Source organism: Callorhinchus milii, unplaced genomic scaffold (genome assembly GCF_018977255.1).
Source record: "Callorhinchus milii isolate IMCB2004 unplaced genomic scaffold, IMCB_Cmil_1.0 Scaffold5, whole genome shotgun sequence".
Taxonomy (NCBI): domain Eukaryota; kingdom Metazoa; phylum Chordata; class Chondrichthyes; order Chimaeriformes; family Callorhinchidae; genus Callorhinchus; species Callorhinchus milii.
In genome coordinates this window covers 51,599,259-51,620,290 of record NW_024704746.1, presented here as the reverse complement: position 1 = coordinate 51,620,290, position 21,032 = coordinate 51,599,259, and the positions used below count along the sequence as shown (strand labels likewise).

At 44.5% G+C, this 21,032-nt stretch overlaps 1 protein-coding gene across 3 annotated transcripts in view; it reads right to left on the bottom strand.

Moving 5' to 3' along the window:
* Nucleotides 1-21,032, bottom strand: part of LOC103181879 (lysine-specific demethylase 7B) — a 55,180-nt gene that overhangs the window by 26,460 nt on the left and 7,688 nt on the right. For 2 of the 3 annotated variants that reach the window (XM_007898650.2, XM_007898651.2), the window contains exons 2-6: nt 9,908-9,993; nt 8,709-8,826; nt 7,387-7,547; nt 6,130-6,271; nt 733-919 (exon numbers count right to left, since the gene is read on the bottom strand). In XM_007898650.2, coding sequence (XP_007896841.2) covers nt 733-919; nt 6,130-6,271; nt 7,387-7,547; nt 8,709-8,826; nt 9,908-9,993 — 694 coding nt within the window. Of the gene's footprint in view, nt 1-732; nt 920-6,129; nt 6,272-7,386; nt 7,548-8,708; nt 8,827-9,907; nt 9,994-21,032 lie in introns of those variants that run through there. The other variant, XM_007898652.2, reaches the window with a different exon arrangement.

Sequence of the window (21,032 nt, the reverse complement as noted above, 5' to 3'; positions counted from 1 at the left end):
CAAATAGAGCCATCCTAGAACTGAACGTGTCTGAAAACATTTCAACTGGTAAACAGTGCTTCTGATCTGAAAGATCTAATGCTGCCAACAACACTGTACCATACACTTCATATAACACAGAGATGTTAGGATATGGAACGCCCTGCCAGGAGCGGTGGGTGAGGCACATTATAGATGAGCCTTCAAAAGGAAACTAGATAAATATCTAAAAGAGTCAATGAAAGGGGTATGGGAAAAGGGTAGGTAAATGGGACTGAAAGCATTGCTCGGTAATTCAGTGATGCTGTACTTTCAAATTCACATGTGTAGTATTGCAGAATTCTTGCCAGCATGTAGCGAGGCACGAGGCAATGGCTGACAAGCCAAACCACTTTTCTCTCAGTGGTGAGACCAATAATCAGGATGGAGTGTTGTAAAGGCAAGAAAAATTGTTCAGCTAAAGGCGGCTGATTTAGTTTGTATTTTTGACAATATGGGTCAATCATCTGCAGTGCTAACAGAGAAAAACCTTATACAGCTCAAATCAGAGATAAAACGTAGGACCTTCCTGCTCTGCATGGCTGAAAACTACAAATCACGGTGCAAGCTTTTACCCAAATTTATCCATATTCATCTACTGAGCCATCTTTGAGATTCGTTCCTCCCTCCATCACCTTTGAAACATCAATAATATGTCTAGCTCAATACCAACAGAATTGGGAGGGTTTGGATCTTCCGTTTTTGTGCTCTTACCCATAGAACGTGGTACCAAACTGAGGTGCCCCCAAAGTCGATGTGAAAATCTGTGTAACTGTCCTTCACTCCCATGAGGCAGTATTTCTGAACATAGGGTTTAGGGAAGAATGAATCCTCTGGCCAGTAATTCTCCACCCAGGATAGTTTCTTCACGATATCAGGAACTTCAACCAGCTCAGCCATCCTGCATGCACACAAAATAGAAGATTCACATTGTGCCATAACTGATTGTTGTAGACAAACACAGCAGCCATATTGTGTACAGTAAAGTTTGATAACATTTTATCTGGGCAATTGTTAACCTGGACACCAGGAGAAACTCCCTTCTCCCTTTTTTAATTGTGCTGCAGGACAGAAAGCAGAGAGTAGTAGTGAATGGTTGTTTCTCTGACTGGGTTGGGGGAAGTATACAGTGGTGTCCCCCAAGGGTCAGTATTAGGATCACTGCTATTTTTAATCTATAGAAATGCGCTGAACCTAGGAAATAGAGAGTACAATTTCCAAGTTTGCAGATGATGCAAAGCTAGGAAAAGTAGTAAACAGTCAGGTTAGTTGCAGACTGCAAGAGGACATAGACAGACTGGTGAAATGGGCAAACACACGGCAGATTAAATTTAATGAGGAGAAATGCAAAGTGATGCATTTTGGGAAGAAGAATGAAGCGAGGTAACACAAGCTGATGGGAGAATCTTAAAGGGGGTGAAGGAACAGAGACACCTGGGGTTCACATAAGCAAATCTTTGAAGGTGGCAGGATAGGTAAATAAAGCTGTTAAAAAATACGGGATCTTACTCTATAATACTTTATAAATAGGGGCATAGAATACAAAAGGAGGTTATGATGTTCAGGTTACCTTTATAAAACACTGGCTCAGCTAGATTACTGTGTTCAACTCTGGGCACCACACTTTAGGAAGGATGTCAAGCCATTGGAGAAGGTGCAAAGGAGATTTACCAGGATGGTACCAGGAATGAAGGACATACATCAGTTATGAGGTGAGGCTGGAGAAGCTCGGATTATTCTCCTTGGAGCAGAGAAGGTTAAAGAGAGATTTAATAGAGGTGTTCAAAATTATGAGGGAATTTGATTCGATAGGGTGAACAGGGAGAAACTGCTTCCACTGGCGGGTGGGTTGGTAACCTGAGGACACAGATTTAAGATAGTTGCCAAAAGAACCAGAGGGGAGGAGAAATTTTTTCACACAGCGAGTTGATCGGATCTAGAATGCATTGCCTGAAAGAGTGGTGGAAGTTCGATAACAACTTTCAACAGAGAAATAGATAGATATCTGGGGGAGGAAAAATTTGCAGGGCTGTGGGGTGAGAGCGGGGGAGTGGGATTAATTTGGACAGTTCTTTCAAAGAGCTGGCATGGACATGATGGGCCGAATGGCCTCCTTCTGTGTAATTCTATGATTCTATGTTTCATGCCCTTGTGAAGAACAGGCAACAACAACAACAAGATTTCATTTATAGAGCGCCTTTCACGTCGGGAGGACGTCCCAAGGCGCTGGACAGTTGGGTCGGGACCCGAGCAGGGGGGAATTGGTCAGGGTGAGGGGAGGGAAGGGAGGGAGCGAGGAGGGGGTAGAGAGTCGAGAGGGGAGCTGAAGGCACGGTTGAAGAGAAAGGTCTTGAGACCGTCCTTGAAGGAGGAAGGGGAGGAAGCAAAGCGAAGGCACTGGGGGATGGAGTTCCAGAGCCTAGGGGCTGAGAGGCTGAAGGCCCGGCCACCGATGGTAGGGCGGTTAGGGCGGAGGATGTGGAGCAGACCGGAGCCAGAGGAACGGAGGGTATGGGCAAGTAAGTAGGAGGATAGTAGGTCGGAGAGGTAGGAGGGAGCAAGGCCTTGTAGGCAAGGATGAGGATCTTGAACTCGATCCTCTGGGGGATGGGGAGCCAGTGGAGGTGAGCGAGGGTGGGAGTGATGTGGTCGCGAAGCCTGGTGCGGGACAGTACACGAGCTGCAGAGTTCTGAATGATCTGCAGCTTGTGGAGGGAGGTGCCGAGACGGGATCTCATTTCAACATACAAAATATGTCAAATCCAACAATACAGTAATCTCCAAGGACTGCACTGTGGTGTCAGGTCAAACTTGGGGATTGAAATCACAATCTTATCACCCAGAGGCGCGAGCTCTACCAACTGCGGCAAGCTGTCACACACATGGTTATTAAACCATTAAAAAAATTAAATGACCCAGAGCAGAATATTTGGATGAAAGTTTCAATACAAGGCTGTGTAAGGAAGTGGGATTCCTGCCAGAAAGCTGTCAAGACAAGGAGCTCCAGCTCCCTGGAGCACATTGACCAGATGTGTATTTACAGAGAAGCATCTTATGCAGCAGTTAGAGCTTTTAATGCACTTAAAAAAAAAACAATATAACCTTCAACACAGGCTTGAACTTGATTAAAGTGACAGGGAAATCCAGCTCCTCCTCTCCCCAAGGATGAATAATGAACGAAGAAAAGGCCGAGTGTACAGTTCAAGTCAGCAACTGCTAAGACAAAGGGTTTTTTGTACCTTTAGAAATTCGACTAAGGGATGTGCAAGAAACAGAGAGAACAGAGATGGTACAGAGTTCAGTTTGCTGATAATTATCAGCGGATCTATTTGAATTCCTGGAAAAAACTCCCAAATTCTCTTGACTTTGCACCTTCTCACCCCGACCTTCAAAATATATTATTATGCATGCATTTCAATAACATCCTAAACCTCCTTCTTCCCATCCTAATCAGTGCATTGCACTATCTTTGCAAATCCTTTCAACATATTATCTAACTGCAAGTTACTGTTTTGTCAATTAGCAATAAGCAAACATGTTCTGGATTCAAGCGTTATTACAACACTAGCTGGCTTGTCATTACGACTATGACAGGATGGCTGCCTCGTAAATGTTCTTCATTGACTAACATGCGCACAGATTCCAGGGTCAATATTTAAATCCCAGAAGAAAACAAATGTTGCCACCGATGGAACAAAGCAGAGGAGCTTGGGAAGCAGTTGCAGCGACTGTTGGGAGAAGTTCAAACCAAGCATCTTCACTGAGCAGTTGCGGTTACTTAACATCTGTTACAAGCGTTCTCAATGACTCAGCTGGCGAAAGTGTGAAACCGAGCCACAGATCCAGGCTTAGACCCTGGTCTCTGATGAGCTACCTGGGTTAGCACTGGGAGCAATAGAATTAGTGTCAAGACACGGAGCATAATTCTGTGGCTCCGCTTTAAGCGTGAGTGTGTACATTTTAGCTAAGGATCAGCATTGCTTGCGACGGCTCCCAATTTTGAAGAAAAAAACATTTGGACATCAAGAACAATTTGCAATTATATTGCAACCTTCATGGCATAGCATCTCAGAGAGTTTTGCATAGTTTGAAGACGAGCAGAGAGAAAGGGGAAGTGCCGATAGGCGTGGTTAAAGAGAAAAGTCTTCAGGTGCGATCTGAAGTTGGGCAAAGACAGTTGGCCACTTGGACATGGCACAAGAGGTTTCCCATTAACCTGGAACCCTGCAGCCAAATTAGAACATTGTCTGAAAGGGCATAAGTAACTTACCAATGCCAAGTCATTCACGACATCAGAGAGAATGCACTAAGACTCTGTCATTCGCCAAATTTGCCCCCCCCCTTCTCATCCCCACAAAGTTGGTTAAGTTGGTGATCAAGGAGGTGGGGGGGGGGGGAGGGAGGGAGAGAGAGAGAGAGAGAGAGCTTTTCAGTGCACATTTCTAAATTGTGCAAATGCCAGCAGATGAAAAGGTGTGAAAGGAGGGAAAGTAAAAATGTACATTGATCATTGAAACAAACAGGGAAACTGTCCAGGACAACATCTCTTAATCCTATAGTTGATGTTAAAAGAGTGCTTGTTGAAAGATTTTAATGCAGCAGAGCATTTTTCTATTTCTCAAGATAAAGACAGGTATCACAAGGTGTTCTGTGAAGCGCTTTGGGACGTCCTCCCGACGTGAAAAGCGCTACATCAAATGCAAGGATTATTATTATTATAAGGTTGTCACACAAATGGGTCTCAAATTATTGCATAAGCTGTTTGAGCTTTACGGTCATGATTTACAATACCTGGAGCCCCTCAGGTGTTGCACTGCCAGGCCTCCATTATATGTAAGCTTCAGTATTCTCTTGTGATGTGCAATTAAATAAATCCTAATGTTACTGCTGCTGAAGCCATGTGGTACAATACCACTTCTGTTCAAGTGATCCAATTCATTTTCCCGGAGCTCTCAGCCAGGACATGCCCACTGGCAAGAAAGCTTACAGTGAAATTCATAAACAAAAGGCAGTCATGTAAAACCTCATATTCTTCAATGGATTACTGTGCTGCAACACTAGTCAATTGGCACACTAAGTTATTACACCACCTCTCTCCAGCAAACAAAGTAACATTTGTTGCTTTCAAATGGGGTTTTAATGTTGAAAGGATCTACTCAGCAAGTTCTCTGTCCCTCTCCCCCAGCTAACATTGACATACCACAACGTCACCATTTGCGATACAGGACAATTGGAATTAGTTTTAGATATATTGACACCATGTTTAGTTTACAAAATAAAGTGAGCAACACCAACTGCATCATTCAACTTCCAAAGAAGCTTCATCCCAAATGTTATCCTTCAAGTAGACATAACGGTAACTGTTTTGGTCAGCCAGGTAATAATAATAATAAACCTTGCATTTGATATAGTGCCTTATCACGTCATTGAGACGTCTCAAAGCGCTTCAACTATTTGTGAGACACTGCTGTGTGCAATTGTGAGTGTCAGCCTCTTGTCAACACTCTTTCCCCCCCACTCCATGGAACAAGGACCAAAAAAACAAGTGATCCTACGAGTTAAAGGGACAGTCACGGTGGGGGGAGGGGGGGAGAGAGAGCTGTAGTGACATTTGTGATGTCACTTCCCGCCCGCTATTCTCATTAACACAGCATAGAAAATCATTAACACAGGGATACAAACTCGCAGGGATGTCAAATGTTAGGGAGTGTGTGGGAGTGCGTGCACACTCCTCGGGAGGGGGTGGCGGGGTGGGGGTGTGGAGAGGCAGAGAGAGAGAGGGAGGAAACTAGGAACGTTCTCCCCTCACACCTCCTCCCCCCATCCCATCCGCTCAAACTCCGATCCACTTCACTTTGCGTCGCCACTCAGCACAATGTAGGGTGTTTTCTGCGCTTTCTGTTTCTCCTGTAGCAACTCCACTGACCCCAGTGCAGACATAAGAATTATCTAAAAGGAGATATTTAACAAACAGCCAATAAAGTGTATCTGAAAAAGAATGCATCATAATTTAAAAATGATATACAATTCAACATTAGTTAATATTTGGTTGTGTGCACAGTAACAGTATGCAAAGATATTGCTGAACATCATTCCGCAAGCTCAACTTACTTTGTGTCGGAAAACTCCAGGCTAATGACATTTAAGACTTTATTTCGATGAGGGTCAGTGTAATACTTTACAAAATCGTGGAGTTTCATCTTTGAGTCAGCCTGACGAGCCACATCGATCACATCAATCACTTTGTCACCACCTGGAGAAAAGTTAGTTAGTCTCCACATTTATCATGAATTATCCATTATTTCTTTTAAAAAAAAAAGGAATTTAAACAAAGCTGCTGCCAATATTGATGCTCATTGAGGCCATAATGTACTCCTCAGATTGGCCATACAATAATAATCTGTGCATTTGATATAGTGCCTTATCATGTCATTGAGACATCTGAAAGCGCTTCACAGAATATACTGTAAAGTGGATAGACTGTATATTTTGTGGACAAACTCAGCAAGCAATTGCACACAGTGTTCGACAAACAGTTATGGATTGAGTGAACAAATTATTATTATTATATTTTTTACTTTTGATCACTTGATCAGTGAAATATTTTCACCAACAAGGTTCTGCAACCTCCACCTTGAATAATTCAACTCCTAAGACTATTCCTCTCACTTTCTTTCCAGCTGCAAAAATTGCCCACATTCCAATGTCCAATAACTTTGCTTGTGCATGTTGCTTTTTACCTAATCCTGAGTGTGAGATTTGAGGTGAAGATCAGCCACAAACCTCAGGAGTCAACTCAATCAAAATTACAAATTAAGTGGGGAGCTGCATCTTTCACAAGGATGTGGAGAGTCCACCATATGTTTTCCTCCTGGTGTTGCTACACTAGGACTTTGATTTTCTTCAGTTATCATTACAGTCGCTCCATACGTTGACGGAGAGGAAAGACTTAAAGCCAATAACCCATCTAATACCATTAGGAAGCTGAGCTGTTACATCAGGAAGGATAGGCATTTGCAGCAATATGAAAACAGCTGTCCCAAGCTCCTCCAACAAGATAAGCTTTTAACCTTGACTGCTGATATTTGGCAAGGTGGTTGTTTCTATGGATGCGGAATGTTGACTCTGACCCAACTTCAGTGATCTAACCCCATCCCCAACACCAAAGTCCTGGTCCAAAGAACCATACTTCTCTCTTCCACAACAGCTTATCCCAACCAAACATCTCAATTGACTGGTTTTAGCTTCATAAATAAACAATGTTTCTGATGTTCCACCCTTCTGCCTCCCAGAAAAAAATTCCAACTGAACACTTTTGCCTGTGACTGCGTTATGTCTCAATTCAAGCTGCTATTGCATCTTACTTACCCACATACTCTTCTACTTCCCTGACTGAAAAGTTGTTTGGTGGGAGAGAAATTCCCAGTCCATCTATCTTGGACAACATGATGGGAAACTCAAAGCCATGTTTTTCCAGGTACTTTTGTGTCAGCTGAGCACCATGCATTCTGATGATGATTTCATCTGCACTGTCAAGACAAGAAACATACTGGCTTGAAGGACATCAGTGGCACAAAGAGAAAATAAATAAATTTGTATGTCAAATGTGGGGAGATGGATTAATACAGTTACAGTGAGGGTTTTGGACCAGGAACAGTACCGAGGGCATTGGAAGTACATTTTATATTTGCATGCAGATGCAGTTTACAGGATCATTATGGCATTGTTTGAAGGCAGCACATTTTAAATTCTATGGTGAGACAAGGGTTCTAACTGCATTAGAAAGAAAAACCAACCAGCTCCTCATTTTTGCCCTTTCCCACTTAATCGTGAGAAGCAATAAACTAATCCTGTCCTCACCAGACATGTACACACACCAAAGCTGTTGTTACTGGATAAGAGCCTTGGAGGTGAAGTCTTGGTTATTTGGTTCTCTTTCTCTGGCCGAGGACACGAACGCTCATTATTGTGGCCTCACTGCAACCCAAGCTGAGATCAAATGAAACCTAGCACAAACAGAGGTTCAAACTTGGGACCTTTCAGATCTGTATTTAAAAACCTAGCAATGAGGGACCATTCACAGAGAGTTCCATTCAAGCCAGCAGATCAGCAGGGTAAAAGATAAGGGCGAGATGACAGACACACAAAGGAAGTGTACAGATACGTCCCTTCAATACATTTAGGATGATGGGTGTAATTCATTGGAATACGCTTCCTCTAAAAACTTCCTCCTTTAAAAACCTCTCCAGACCCCATTCAACAGAAGAAAGCATACAGAGGCATTTCCTTCAATCTTGTTGGCTGGCTTACGTAGCTGACATCAAGGAGCAGGAAATTCATACATCCTGAGGTCATAAAAACTGTTTGAATGTGTGCTGTTTGTGTGTGTGAGAGAGACAAACAAAGAACACAAAGATGCTTTATCATTTCTTTATGTGTCACAACTTCTGAGAGAGAAATTGTGCTTCAGCATTAGTCTCTGTTGTTTTATATGATACAACACATGGGATTTTTAATTCCTTGACTGATAGTGAAACCATACAACACACCTTCTAAAGACCATTTACCAATCTCAGAAACCTTTTGTTAGGATCAGTGACTTAAGAGAAACAGGTTTTGTATTGCTAGTCATTAAAGCAAAGGGGACAGACAACACATAACATCACCAGAGAAACGAAGTGGCGCCTTACCTAGGGAAGGATCGAGCTTGGAGCTCCCTGACAAAGACTGATGTTCCTGCTTGTACCGGTTTAACGTGTTCATCAACCTCTGTGTAATCGTGCCTGTGCCAATTCTTCCGTTTTCTCACTGTGATCCAAAGAACAAAGGAAAATCTTAAAATAAAATCAGCGTCAAATTTTGGCAGGAATTATTTTCTTTACCGTGAATAAGTGTCAAATATAATTGAATATAAATCTGGAGAACAAACACAGAATTTAGTAAATAAGACCAAAGGGACAACTTTTGGAACACATTCCCCAAACATTCTGTTCCTAGGTCTCTCTTTGAAAGTGAGACCATTGCTAGGCCCGAACCCATAAATCCATACCTGGACCCACAATTAAGAACTTAAGGACTTCCCATTATTTGTTCCAAATTCATTGATGGAGCTCTTCTGCAAAGAGTGCAGTGGACATGCAAGGCTCAAAGCCATTCAGAGACTGCAGGAATCAATGTTCTGGTAAACAACTAACCAGTGCTCTTGTGGTTGGAATTATGCCACACAGATGAAAGGTGAGGCTTCACCAAACTGGTATAATACCAGAGTGTGAATAACTAGACAATGCTGGGGGAAACACCACTCAAAATCGGGTTTGGGCAACACAGTGCTCAGATGCAGATTGCAGGTATGGGAAGATATTTCATTCTCTAGCACGAAGAGACCCTTTTATCAAATAGTTTCTAAGCTTTAATGCGCATTAACCAGATAGGTTTTAACAAGAACTGCTTCTTAATGCCCCTGACTACTCTTCTTCCCACGCTAAAAACAACACATCTAATTATCACAACCATCTACACTTTGTGCCTTTGCCATTTGATTAATCAGCTCAAACAATAACAAAGATGCACTCAAATTATAGGAGGAAGAATCTGCTCGTCTCAAAATTGGGGAAAACAGCAGAAATTAGAATGTTGCAGCACAGAAACTGACCATTCGGCCCATGAAATCTTGCGTTTTTCTCCACTTGAGCCACCTAATCTAATTCACCTCTCTTTTTTAAACCCTAAGATTTTTCTCCACTTCACAAGCATCTGCATTTTAACGGACCATTTTTGGCAGTGAATTCCATGTTCCAAACACTCTCCTACATTTTACTCCGAAAATGAAATAAAAAGAGCTGACAAAAAAAAGAGAACGTCTGAATATTTGAAAGTCAAATGTACTCACTCAGGGAAACACCATGCAGTGCAGCACAGTTTGGACAGTGGTACAAGTCAATGTCAACAGCTTGATGCTCTTCCACTCGCACACAGCTGAAACAACAACAATATGATTACATTTGTATAGCGCCTTTTACGTCGGGAGGACGTCCCAAGGCGCTGGACAGAATACAGCATTTCAGATCTGAGCTGGGGTCAGGGGGGAGAAGGGAGGGGAGGGGAAGGGGGATGACTAATGGCATGGTCGAAGAGGGGGTTTTTAAGGCGGGACTTGCAGGAGGCTAAGGAGAGGGCGAGGCGGAGTGATTGGGGGATGGAGTTCCAGAGGTTCGGGGCAGAGTGGCTGAAGGCTCTCCCGCCAATGGTGGGGCAAGTGGGTCGGGGGACGTGGAGCAGGCCAGAGCCGGCTGAACGGAGGGAGCGAGCGGGTTGGTAGGGGGTTAGGAGGTCACAGAGATAGGGTGGGGCGAGACCATTGAGGGCTTTGTAGCTGAGGACCAGGATCTTGAACTGGATCCTCTGAAGGATAGGGAGCCAATGGAGTCGGGCGAGAGTGGGGGAGATGGGGTCATGGAGTTTGGTGCAGGAGAGGATACTGGCTGCAGAGATCTGGATTATCTGCAGCCTGTGGAGGGCATTTGCATAGTCGAGCCTGGAGGTGATGAAGGAGTGAGCAAGAGTTTCAGCGGCCTGAGGGGTGAGGTAGTGGTGGAGTCGGGCGATGTTACGGAGGTGAGGGAAGACAGAGCGGGTCATGGCTTGGATGTGGGGAAGAAAAGATAGTTGAGGGTCGAACAAGACACCTAGGTTCCTGACTGGCTTGGTGAATTGAAGAAACACACAAAAATACATACAACTTCCATATATTCCACACAGAGATATATTGCAAAATGTCTCCATTCATTATTTTCAAAACAAAACAAAGAACCATGCATCTTCAGGTAACATTTTGCTTTGGTCAGCCAGGTGTCTGACACATGCAGAAACCCATCACCATTCAAGCGAATCAGAGTTCCTTGCGTGCCACCCCACACGCTTTCCACAAGACACACCTCTACCTGCATCATCTCCTCCTATGTAATTTTATTTCCAAACAGCTGTTCGCAACAAAATTCTGTGATGTCAGCATGGATTAATAAGCAAGAGCCCCCCAACTGAAAATATTGACTGGATCTTCTTTAGTGGGACCTGGAGGCTGCTCTGGGAATGAGAAGCCAGTGTTATCACCTGTGGCATGCATGGAATGATTCCTTCGCCCCATTATCCTCCCATCCGCTCCATTCAATTTCAACGCCTGGGGGGGTGGGGGTGGGTCATACTGGCCCAATTGGTTCTTGAACTGTGAAGCTCTCTGCTTATAGCAACAAAAACACAACAGATCAGTTTTGTAATCCAGAATTAATGCAATCATAATTGTTGCTTGGTTCTGTGGCTCTTCCAGAATAATAAAAATAAATTATATAAAAAAAGTCAAATATTCAGAGAAAAAAGTGGACAGGTGGCACATTTTGAAACTGTGGGTCAATTTCAATAAATTTGACAGCACAAATAGTCTCTGCTGTTTTTGAACAGTGCGTTCTGTTCTCGTGTCTGGGAATGGTTGACAAGTTCCAACCCTCACATTTGGCTCGCGAACACATATCTAGAAGTGAATGCTCACATTTTCCTACAAGAAGCATCGGCTAAAAGGAAGTTCTATATTCAGTACTAGCGTGACAAGTATCAAATGAAGAAACTACCAGATGGTTCAGCTGTTACATTTTTCACCTGGTCAAATACTAAATACTGAGTTCTAGGTTGAATCCCTGCTCTGCCTGAGCCAATTAATCGAATCCAACCAACTTTAAGGACAGTATAGCTAACTTCTGTGCCCTCAAAAATTTAAGAACCAACATTTCTCATGGCCTGAGGCTTAAGACAGTCTTTAAAGTTAAATTGGAATACTGTGTGAGTTTTGGGCTCCTCATTATAGGAAAGATGTTCAGGCACTGGAGGTGGTACAGTGAAGATTCACCAGTAAGTTGTTTGGAATGAGAAAATGCAGTTATATGAAAAGACTTGATAAACTGGGGCTTTTCTCTTTGGAGCTCAAAAGGCTGAGAGGGGATATAATAGAGGTATATAAGATGATGAGAGGCTTAGATAGGGTTGAAAGAGAAAGATTATTTCTAGAACGAGAGGGCATATCTTTCAATCTTAACTGGTAGCTTCAGAACAGAGATTAGGAACAACATCAACAACAAAATTACATTTATAGAGCGCCTTTCATGTCGGGAGGAAGTCCCAAAGCGCTGAATAGTCAGGTGTCAGGGCCCGAGTATGGGGGAGGGGTGGTGTAGGGGTGAGGATGGTGTAGGGGTGAGGGAAGGCAGAGAAGTAGGAGGGCGACCAAAGGCACGATCAAAAAGAAGGGTCTTGAGACCGGCCTTGAAGGAGGCAAGGGAGGAAGTGATTCGAAAGGACCGTGGGATGGAGTTCCAGAGTGTGGGGGCAGAGAGGCTGAAAGCCCGGCCACCAATGGTAGGGCGGGTTGGGTGGGAGACATGGAGCAGACAGGAGCCCACTGAACAGAGGAGCGGGCAGGTTGGTAGGGAGTCAGCAGGTCAGAGAGGTAGGAGGGGGCGAGGCCATGGATGGCCTTGAAAGTGAGGACGAGGATCTTGAATTCGATTCTCTGGGGAATGGGGAGCCAGTGGAGTTGGGCGAGGGTGGAAGTGATGGGGTCATGGAGCCTGGTGCATGACAGTACACGAGCTGCAGAGTTTTGGATGATCTGCAGCTTGTGAAGGGAAGAGTTGGGAAGGCCAATGAGGAGGGAATTCCCGTAATCGAGCCTTGATGTGACGAATGCGTGGGTGAGGGTTTCGGCAGTGGGGGAGTCTGAAAAGGTTGCGGAGGTGGTGGTAGGCAGTGCCGGTCATGGCGCGGTTGTGGGGGAGAAAGGACAGTTCAGGGTCGAACAAGATACCCAGGTTCCTGACTGGCTAGGAAAAACATTATCACAAAGAGTAGTGGGAGTGTGGAATTATCTGCCACAATCAGTCATGGGGAAGCAAGCATGTGCACATTCCAAAAAAAATTGGACACACGATTAAGTTGTGTGAAATGGAGAAAAGGCCAGAACAAGGGACTAGGGATACGATCCAGCATAGGCACTCATGTCGAGTATAAACATCAGTTAGACTGGATGGCCCGAATGTTTCTGAGCTGTACCATGTATGAATCCCAATCATCTGCAAAGGAGAAATTGAATGGGGGAAAAGAGAGAAATGTAAGAAGGACACTGCTGCTGATTCTGGTACCTGCTTGTGGCCAGTTTGGATATATTGGCTCTGGAGGGGGTGCCACACAGAATCATCAGAAAGATACCAGGGCTTAAAGGGTTAAATTATGAGAACAGGTTGCATAAACTTGGTCGCTACTCTTTAGTTTAGAAGGTTGAGGGGTGATCCGATTGAGGTTTTTAAAATAATAAAGGGATTTGATAGGGTAAATACGGAGAAACTATTTCCTTTGGTAGGGGAATCCAGAACAAGGAGTCATAATCTTAAAATTAGAGCCAAGCCACTTAGGAGCAAAATCAGGAGGCAGTTTTTCACACAAAGGGTTGTGGAAATCAGGAACTCTCTTCCACAAAAAAACAAGATTATCTTTATATAGCGCTTTTCACGTCGGGAGGATGTCCCAAGGCGCTGGACAGAGTACAGCATTTCAGACCCAAGCTGGGGTTGGGGGGGTAAGGGAGGAGAGGGGAAGGGGGTGGCCGATGGCATGGTAGAAGAGAAGGGTCTTGAGGTGGGACTTGAAGGAGGCTAAGGAGGGAGCGAGGCGGAGTGATTGGGGGGATGGAATTCCAAAGGTTGGGGGCAGAGTGGCTGAAGGCTCTCACGCCAATGGTGGGGCGGGTGGTTCGGGGGACGTGGATGGCCAGAGCCGGCTGAGCGGAGGGAATGGGTGGGTTGGTAGGGAGTTAGGAGGTCGCAGAGGTAGGGTGGGGCGAGGTCATGGAGGGCTTTGTATGTGAGGACCAGGATCTTGAACTGGATCCTCTGAAGGATAGGGAGCCAATGGAGTTGGGTGAGAATGGGGGAGATGGGGTCACGGAGTTTGGTACGGGAGAGGACACCGTTTGCAGATTCTGGAGTATCTGCAGCCTGTGGAGGGAGGAGTTAGGAAGGCCGACAAGCAGGACGTTTGCATAGTCGAGCCTGGAGGTGATGAAGGCATGAACAAGAGTTTCCGCGGCCTGAGGTAGTGGGGGAAGTCGGGCGATGTTACGGAGATTAGGTCAGGGTATTAAGGGATATGGAGCAAGGGCGGGTAATTGGAATTGAGGTACAGATCAGCCATGATCGTATAACGTGGCGGAACAGGTTCGAGGGGCTGAATGGCTTATTCCTGTTTCTATGTTTCTATGACACAAATTTAACAATCAAAAAAAGAGTGAAATGAGAGCTCAAAAATATTACACAGAAGATGGAATGAATGTGGAATTCTGCATCACAAATTTTTGTCAAGTGATTAGTCCTTTTAAAAAGGGAGTTAAGGTAGATGGACGATGAAGAGGAAAGTGTCATGAACCGCACATATGTGAAACGCCCCGCCACAAGATCCTTTCAGTACAAAAAGTCACTTAACCAGACAGTGGATAACTTTTGCTTCACCAAATTCTCAAGGATGGGACAGACTTTTGTGGCTGGAAATTAATATGGGCTGTGCCACAGAGTAGAGAAGCTGAGCAGCAGTTAAACGAGTGGATGATGAGGGCAAATCATGCTACAAATGACCTTGTGTACTCCTGAGCGGTCTGGGAGCAACCTCTGGTCGTCTTCTCAACCATATCCCAGAGCTGGCAAGATTTTAGCTGGAGCTTAAAATACATCAGGGAAGAGGAAGAATGAATGGTAAGAAGCATTCTGTAGCTGTGTAGGAATCTTTGAGGCTTAGCGATTAAGGAGTGCAGAATTTCGTTCCCTTCTCCGGAATAGATGCAATTAAGAAACCTCCTTTCCTGTCAAAAACTTCAATGAATTGCTACAATTTTCAGTCACTTCAGTTTGTTGAAAGAGATCTAAACCATCTCATTGGATACACATATTTTATCTGGGCTAACCATTGGAGTTGCTGCATACAGACACACACACACACACCTTCATGTGACTGACAGCTAATGGCAGCAACAACAAACTTCCTGAAATAAATTGTATCAACACAAATTAACAATTTACATTCAAAGGCAATCGCAAACTGATTATCACAAGCAGCCATTCATTTGCCAGTCAATTATTTTTAACACTTTGCTCAAGTTAGAGGGAAGATTCTCTGCTATCATAGAATGTTACAGGACAGGCCCTTTGGTCCACCAAGTGTTTTCTTCCATGTGTGCCACCTAATCTGATCTTAATCTGGCTCGTTCCCCATACCTCAGTACGAAGATTTTTTTTCTGAACATTCCTAACTTAAATTTGCTAATTCACCAAACCAGTCCAGTCATAACCTTTCATAATCTTTATTGGTGTTAAAGCATAAAATTGTGGTAGGCATAACTGGAACACTACACTAAATGCATCTAATGTGAACATTGCAGTGACCAATCAACACTGCAAATGTGACCACAGCAACACTGGTCAAGAAATGTTGAAATCTCCCACCCTGCACTCTGTGCCAGTGAATTCCATGGGGCCTTTGAACTCTAGTTAATATATTAACTAGCTGTACCCGTTGCAGCTACGCTTGCAACCAGTTTCATTTAATTGGCCTTCTCTCTTCCATCTGGCATTTTTACTTGTCCTTGAAAAGCTTGATCTTCGCTTCTTAGGCATATTATTCCCTTAAGCTATTGAACCGTTAGCATCCCTTGTTCACATATTTGCACACATATCCTGTTGGGAGGCCTCCCTGGTGTTGTCTCTACGTCAATCGGTTAGACAGACACACAGACAGACATTTGGTCTTTATTCGTATGGATGTATCTCTCGAGAAGGGCGTGTGACCTCTGTCACTACTTGTTGCAAAATACCATGCATACCTTTTTGGGGGCTTAATTAAAACATTTTTTAAATATACAACAACAAAATTACATTTATAGAGCGCCTTTCCCGTCGGAAGGACATCCCAAAGCGCTGAATATAGCTCATCAACGAAAGAAGATCCCCGAAAAAAATATGTCAATGACACTTCCCCATGAAAGACCTTTCCGATGAGGTATAATTCATGTCTCTACATCAATCGGTTAATGTGTTCTTGGCGGACACACAAACACACACATTTCATCTTTATTAGTATAGATTTCTGCCTTTTCATTCTGAAGCACAAGCCAGTGCCATTTCCTGCTGAGATGCTACAAAGCAAGTGCTAACCTTTTCACTGTCCCCATCCACCCCCGTGCTTTCAGTGCATTGTTGCAGAAGAAAAGCGCATTCTCGGACACCCAGCAGCTGTCTCCCGGGTAGTGCTCCAGCAATCAGCAGCTTGAGAGCTATTGTGTGGTGGCCAAAACGAAACTACTATAAATAATAACACAGAATTACAAACTAATCCCATTATCTCAAAGTCCCATTAAGCTATTCCCCCACCACATGCAGTGAAATAAAACCTAATATCTGTGTAGTACAAGAACACTACACTTAAAGCCACACAATTCACTCACAGCAGCATATCTGCCATGTGCCCCTGGCACACACACACCAAGAAAGTAATGCAGTTACTACATTGCTTAGTTTTGTCAAGGCTGTCATCACTACAAACACTGCCGTTATGGTTTTGCATCCCAAATATTTAGCATCCAAGGCAAACTTGTTTTCCATATCCCATCCAAGCTGCAAGAACACCTGAAGGATCCTGGAATTAATTCAGGATCAGGTTTGAATTTGAGCCCTTATCTTCAGTTTCCAATATCAACTGGTTCCTCTGTTGCTTAAAGATTACTAGAAAGTGTATGAGCGAAAAATACAAGAGAGAGAAAGATGGATGTCAGGCAACAGCAAGTCTTGGCTTAGTTGACCTGCTTCCAAATGTTGAATACCGATGGCTTGAAACTTGTTTCATACCGGAGGAAGCTCACTTGGGCTGCTGGTGTCCACGTAGGCGTTTTTTTTAAAAAAGGTTGATGATGTCCCCATGTGTGAGGATGCAAAAATAATAATTTTATATTGATATTGAGCTTTTCACATCAAGAGGGCAGAGCCAAATCATGAGCCAAGTGGGTCTGTATACTCCAGGGCACTGGCTCATCAGCAGGACTGGAGGATTGTAGAGGAAGGAATTCTTCTCACTCAGCTATTTCCCCAAGTGTAACTCAATGTACCAGTCAGTTCCACTGCTTCCTGTGGATGAAAGTACTAATTCTACAGTGTCAGACTTTTCATTGCGAGGTACTTAGAAAAAGAATGGGTTAATGCCCATTTTTCATGTCTGGAACATTTCATGGGCCATTCAACTCAATGAGCATGTTCTGCCATTTTATTTGATCAAGGGAGTTCTTTCAATCCTATTTCCCCATCTTCTTTTTATGTTCCTTCCTTCCGAAGCATCAATCCATCTCCACTTTAAACATCCTAATTCTCATGCTTTTTTGTTAGCTCTGGTCTACTTTCTTTTAATTTTGTAGAACCATGTTTGTGACCCTCAAGCCAAAGTCCTAATGGGTAGAGTGGTCAGAGCTGGACAAGCAGCACCAATCACCTATGTGTCATGTCAATTCCACAGATTGCTCATGAGCATTATGCGGAGGAGTCCTGCTGACGTCACTCCCTTCATGATGCACACGACCTGACGACCCAGAACTCAGCTTTTTATTTGGGTGGGATAACCAGCTTGTCCATCAACGCTGGAACCATCAGATCTCTCCATGTTAACTTGTTAAAAACTCCATATCAAAGCCTTTTGTGCTTATAGTTTTGTTTGCCAAAAGGAGTATTCAGCATGTTGCTCACAAGAATTTGTTTTCAGTTGCAGTCTGACCTGTGAATTCCACCTGATCAAAGGAGTTGTCCTGGTGCACCTCCTCCTCATGACTGCACAACTGAGATCATTAAGTCAGTGACTGAGCATTTGGCTGTTTCAACCTTAGTCGGTTTTAAATTAGGAGAATACCTTTTTGGTGCTTCAGTCAATCAAACAAATTCACAGTGCATACACACACACCTTCCAAATATTGGTTACACAAAATTAAAAGAAAGCAGATCAGGGCAAATAAAAGAGCATGAGAATTGAGTGTTTAAAGTAGAGATGGATTGATCACTTTTTCATTTCTGGAACTTGGACATACAATGACTATTCTCTCGCCTGACTACAAAAGTCCCCAAAAAATAAGCAAGGTTGTGAATGATTGAAGCGTATACCAATGTATCAGTCAATACCTCAACTACAATTGTTTTACTGAGCCCAATCGTCTGGACATAATATAAACCCTGGCCTACAGTATCCACAATAACACTGCTGCAAAAAGATCAAAAGACCACCAGACTGCCTCTGCCCCCACCCCCCAAGGGCATCCAGCAACAGGGTTGCAGGCTCAGGGAACTTGCTATTAAACAGCAGCGCTGTGAATAAGATGCTGATGGACTAACTATTGGAAAGAGGCTTTCATTTGTGCACTAACCAGCTTGCCTCAGACTGAAGCAGATGATGCATGCTGCAAAACATACATGCAAAGGAGACAAAAAAGTCAAATTTGCTGAGAAAACCCTGAGTGAACTTCAAAGCAAGGATTGAATTAGCAATTGTATATCTATGCCGCAGTCTGTAAATGCATATATTATCATAAGGGAATATTATTCCTTTGAAATTTGCTTATAGAATATTGGGTTTGTTTAGATTCTGTTGTGCTCTTACCAAAGTTGGAAATAGTTCACTTGCGCTGCTGCAAACTCTCTTGGTAGCATCTCGGTTACTCCATTTTTTTTAATAGCACCTCATGTTAAAAATATCTCAACATGCTTTTACTTACTGTAAAGTGCAGTGTCTGTGCATCTGCAGACAAACGTGAAAGACATTTTGAATAGAGTGAGGTTCCACGAATAGCCTTGTATTGAATGACCAATTATTTGGAGGACTGTTGACCCTGGGAGAAACTCCCCTCTCTTTTCAAATAATACCACGGGACCTTTTATAATAATAATCTTTGGATTTAACACAGCGCCTTATCACGCCTTCAAGATGACTCAAAGCACTGCACAGAATATATTGTGAAGTAGATTGATTGTGTATTTTGTGGGTGAAACACGGCAGTCAATTGCGCACAGCAGTGTCTTACAAATAGTTGTGATTGAGTAACCAAAAATGTTTGGGGGGGGGGGGGGGGGGCAGGAGTGGAGGGGGAGGGATTATTACCGGAAAGCAATCGCCAATCAACTGACAACTGGATTTCTACTTACTGCTAGGTAGGTATACAGAGAGAGGTGTGTGGAGTAAGGAATCTTGCCTAAGGTTTTGCCCCTCCGGGTATTGAACCCGGATCCTCTCACTAACTAAGCAAGCGCGCTAATCACTGCGCTACAGGATTCCACTTGGAAAAAAAAGGAAGATGGTACCTTGATTTCTCCCATCATCCAAAAGAAAAGAATCCCCAAAAATTTGTTCTGGCTCAGTGTAGTACAGGAATGCCAGCGTTGACTGTGAGTTCAAGTAACAAAATGGAGCTTGTACCCAAAACTTGTTGACCCAGAGACAAAATACTATGAAATGAGCGAACCTATGATACTACAGATCAGCTTCAAGTGGAAATAGTTCTATGATAATCTTGGCTCCCAGTGTGATGCAATTTATGCTGTAGCAACCAACAAGAACAACAAAATTACATTTATAGAGCGCCTTTCATGTCGGGAGGACGTCCCAAAGCGCTGAACAGTTAGGTGTCGGGACCCGAGCATGGGGGAGGGGTGGTGTAGGGTGAGGGAAGGCAGAGAGGTGGGAGGGCAAACAAAGGCACGATCGAAGAGAACGGTCTTGAGACCGGCCTTGAAGGAGGCAAGGGATCCGTGGGATGGAGTTGCAGAGTGTGGGGGCAGAGAGGCTGAAAGCCTCGGCCACCGATGACAGGGCGGGTGGGCGGGACCGGAGCCCGCTGAACAGAGGGAGCGGGCAGGTTGGTAAGGAGTCAGCAGGTCGGAGAGGGCAAAGCCATGGATGGGCTTGAAAGTGAGGACAAGGATCTTGAACTCGATCCTCTGGGGGTTGGGGATGGGGAGCCAGTGGAGTCGGGCGAGGGTGGGAGTGATGGGGTCACGGAGCCTGGTGTGCGACAGTGCACGAGGGCAGAGTTTTGGATGATCTTTTCTACAGTTGAATGTGAACAAGACTGAGGCCCTCCTGATTGGCTCACACCTCAGGCTCTGGCAGCATCAATCTCCATAGTTGTACACTTCAACTCACCAAACCAGTCAGGAACCTTGGTGTCTTGTTTGAACCTCAACTGTCTTTTCTTCTCCACATCCAAGCCATGACCCGCTCTGTCTTCCCTCACCTCCATAACATCACTCAACTCCGCCACTACCTCACCCCTCAGGCCACTGAAACTCTTGTTCATGCCTTCATCACCTCCAGGCTCGACTATGCAAATGCCCTGCTTGTCGGCCTTCCCAACTCCTCCCTCCACCGGCTGTAGATAATCCAGAACTCTGCAGCCCGTGTCCTCTCCCGCACCAAACTCCGTGACCCCATCTCCCGCACTCTCGATCAACTCCATTGGCTCCCTATCCTTCAGAGGATCCAATTGAAGATCCTGGTCCTCACCTACAAAGCTTTCCATGGCCTCGCCCCACTCAACTCTGCGAGCTCCTAAACCCCTACCAACCCGCCAGCTCCCTCCGCTCAGCCGGCTCTGGCCTGCTCCACGTTCCCCACCCCACCCGCCCCACCATTGGCGGGAGAGCCTTCAGTCACTCTGCCCCCAACCTCTGGAATTCCATCCCCCAATCACTCTGCCTTGCCCCCTCCTTAGCCTCCTTCAAGTCCCACTCAAGACCCTCCTCTTCGACCATGCCATTGGCCAACCCCCTTCCTCTCCCCTCCCTTCTCTCCCCTGACCCAAGCTCGTGTCTGAAATGCTGTACACAGTTCAGCGCCTTGGGACGTCCTCCTGATGTGAAAGGCGCTATACAAATATAATGTTGTTGTTGTTGTAAGCTAGA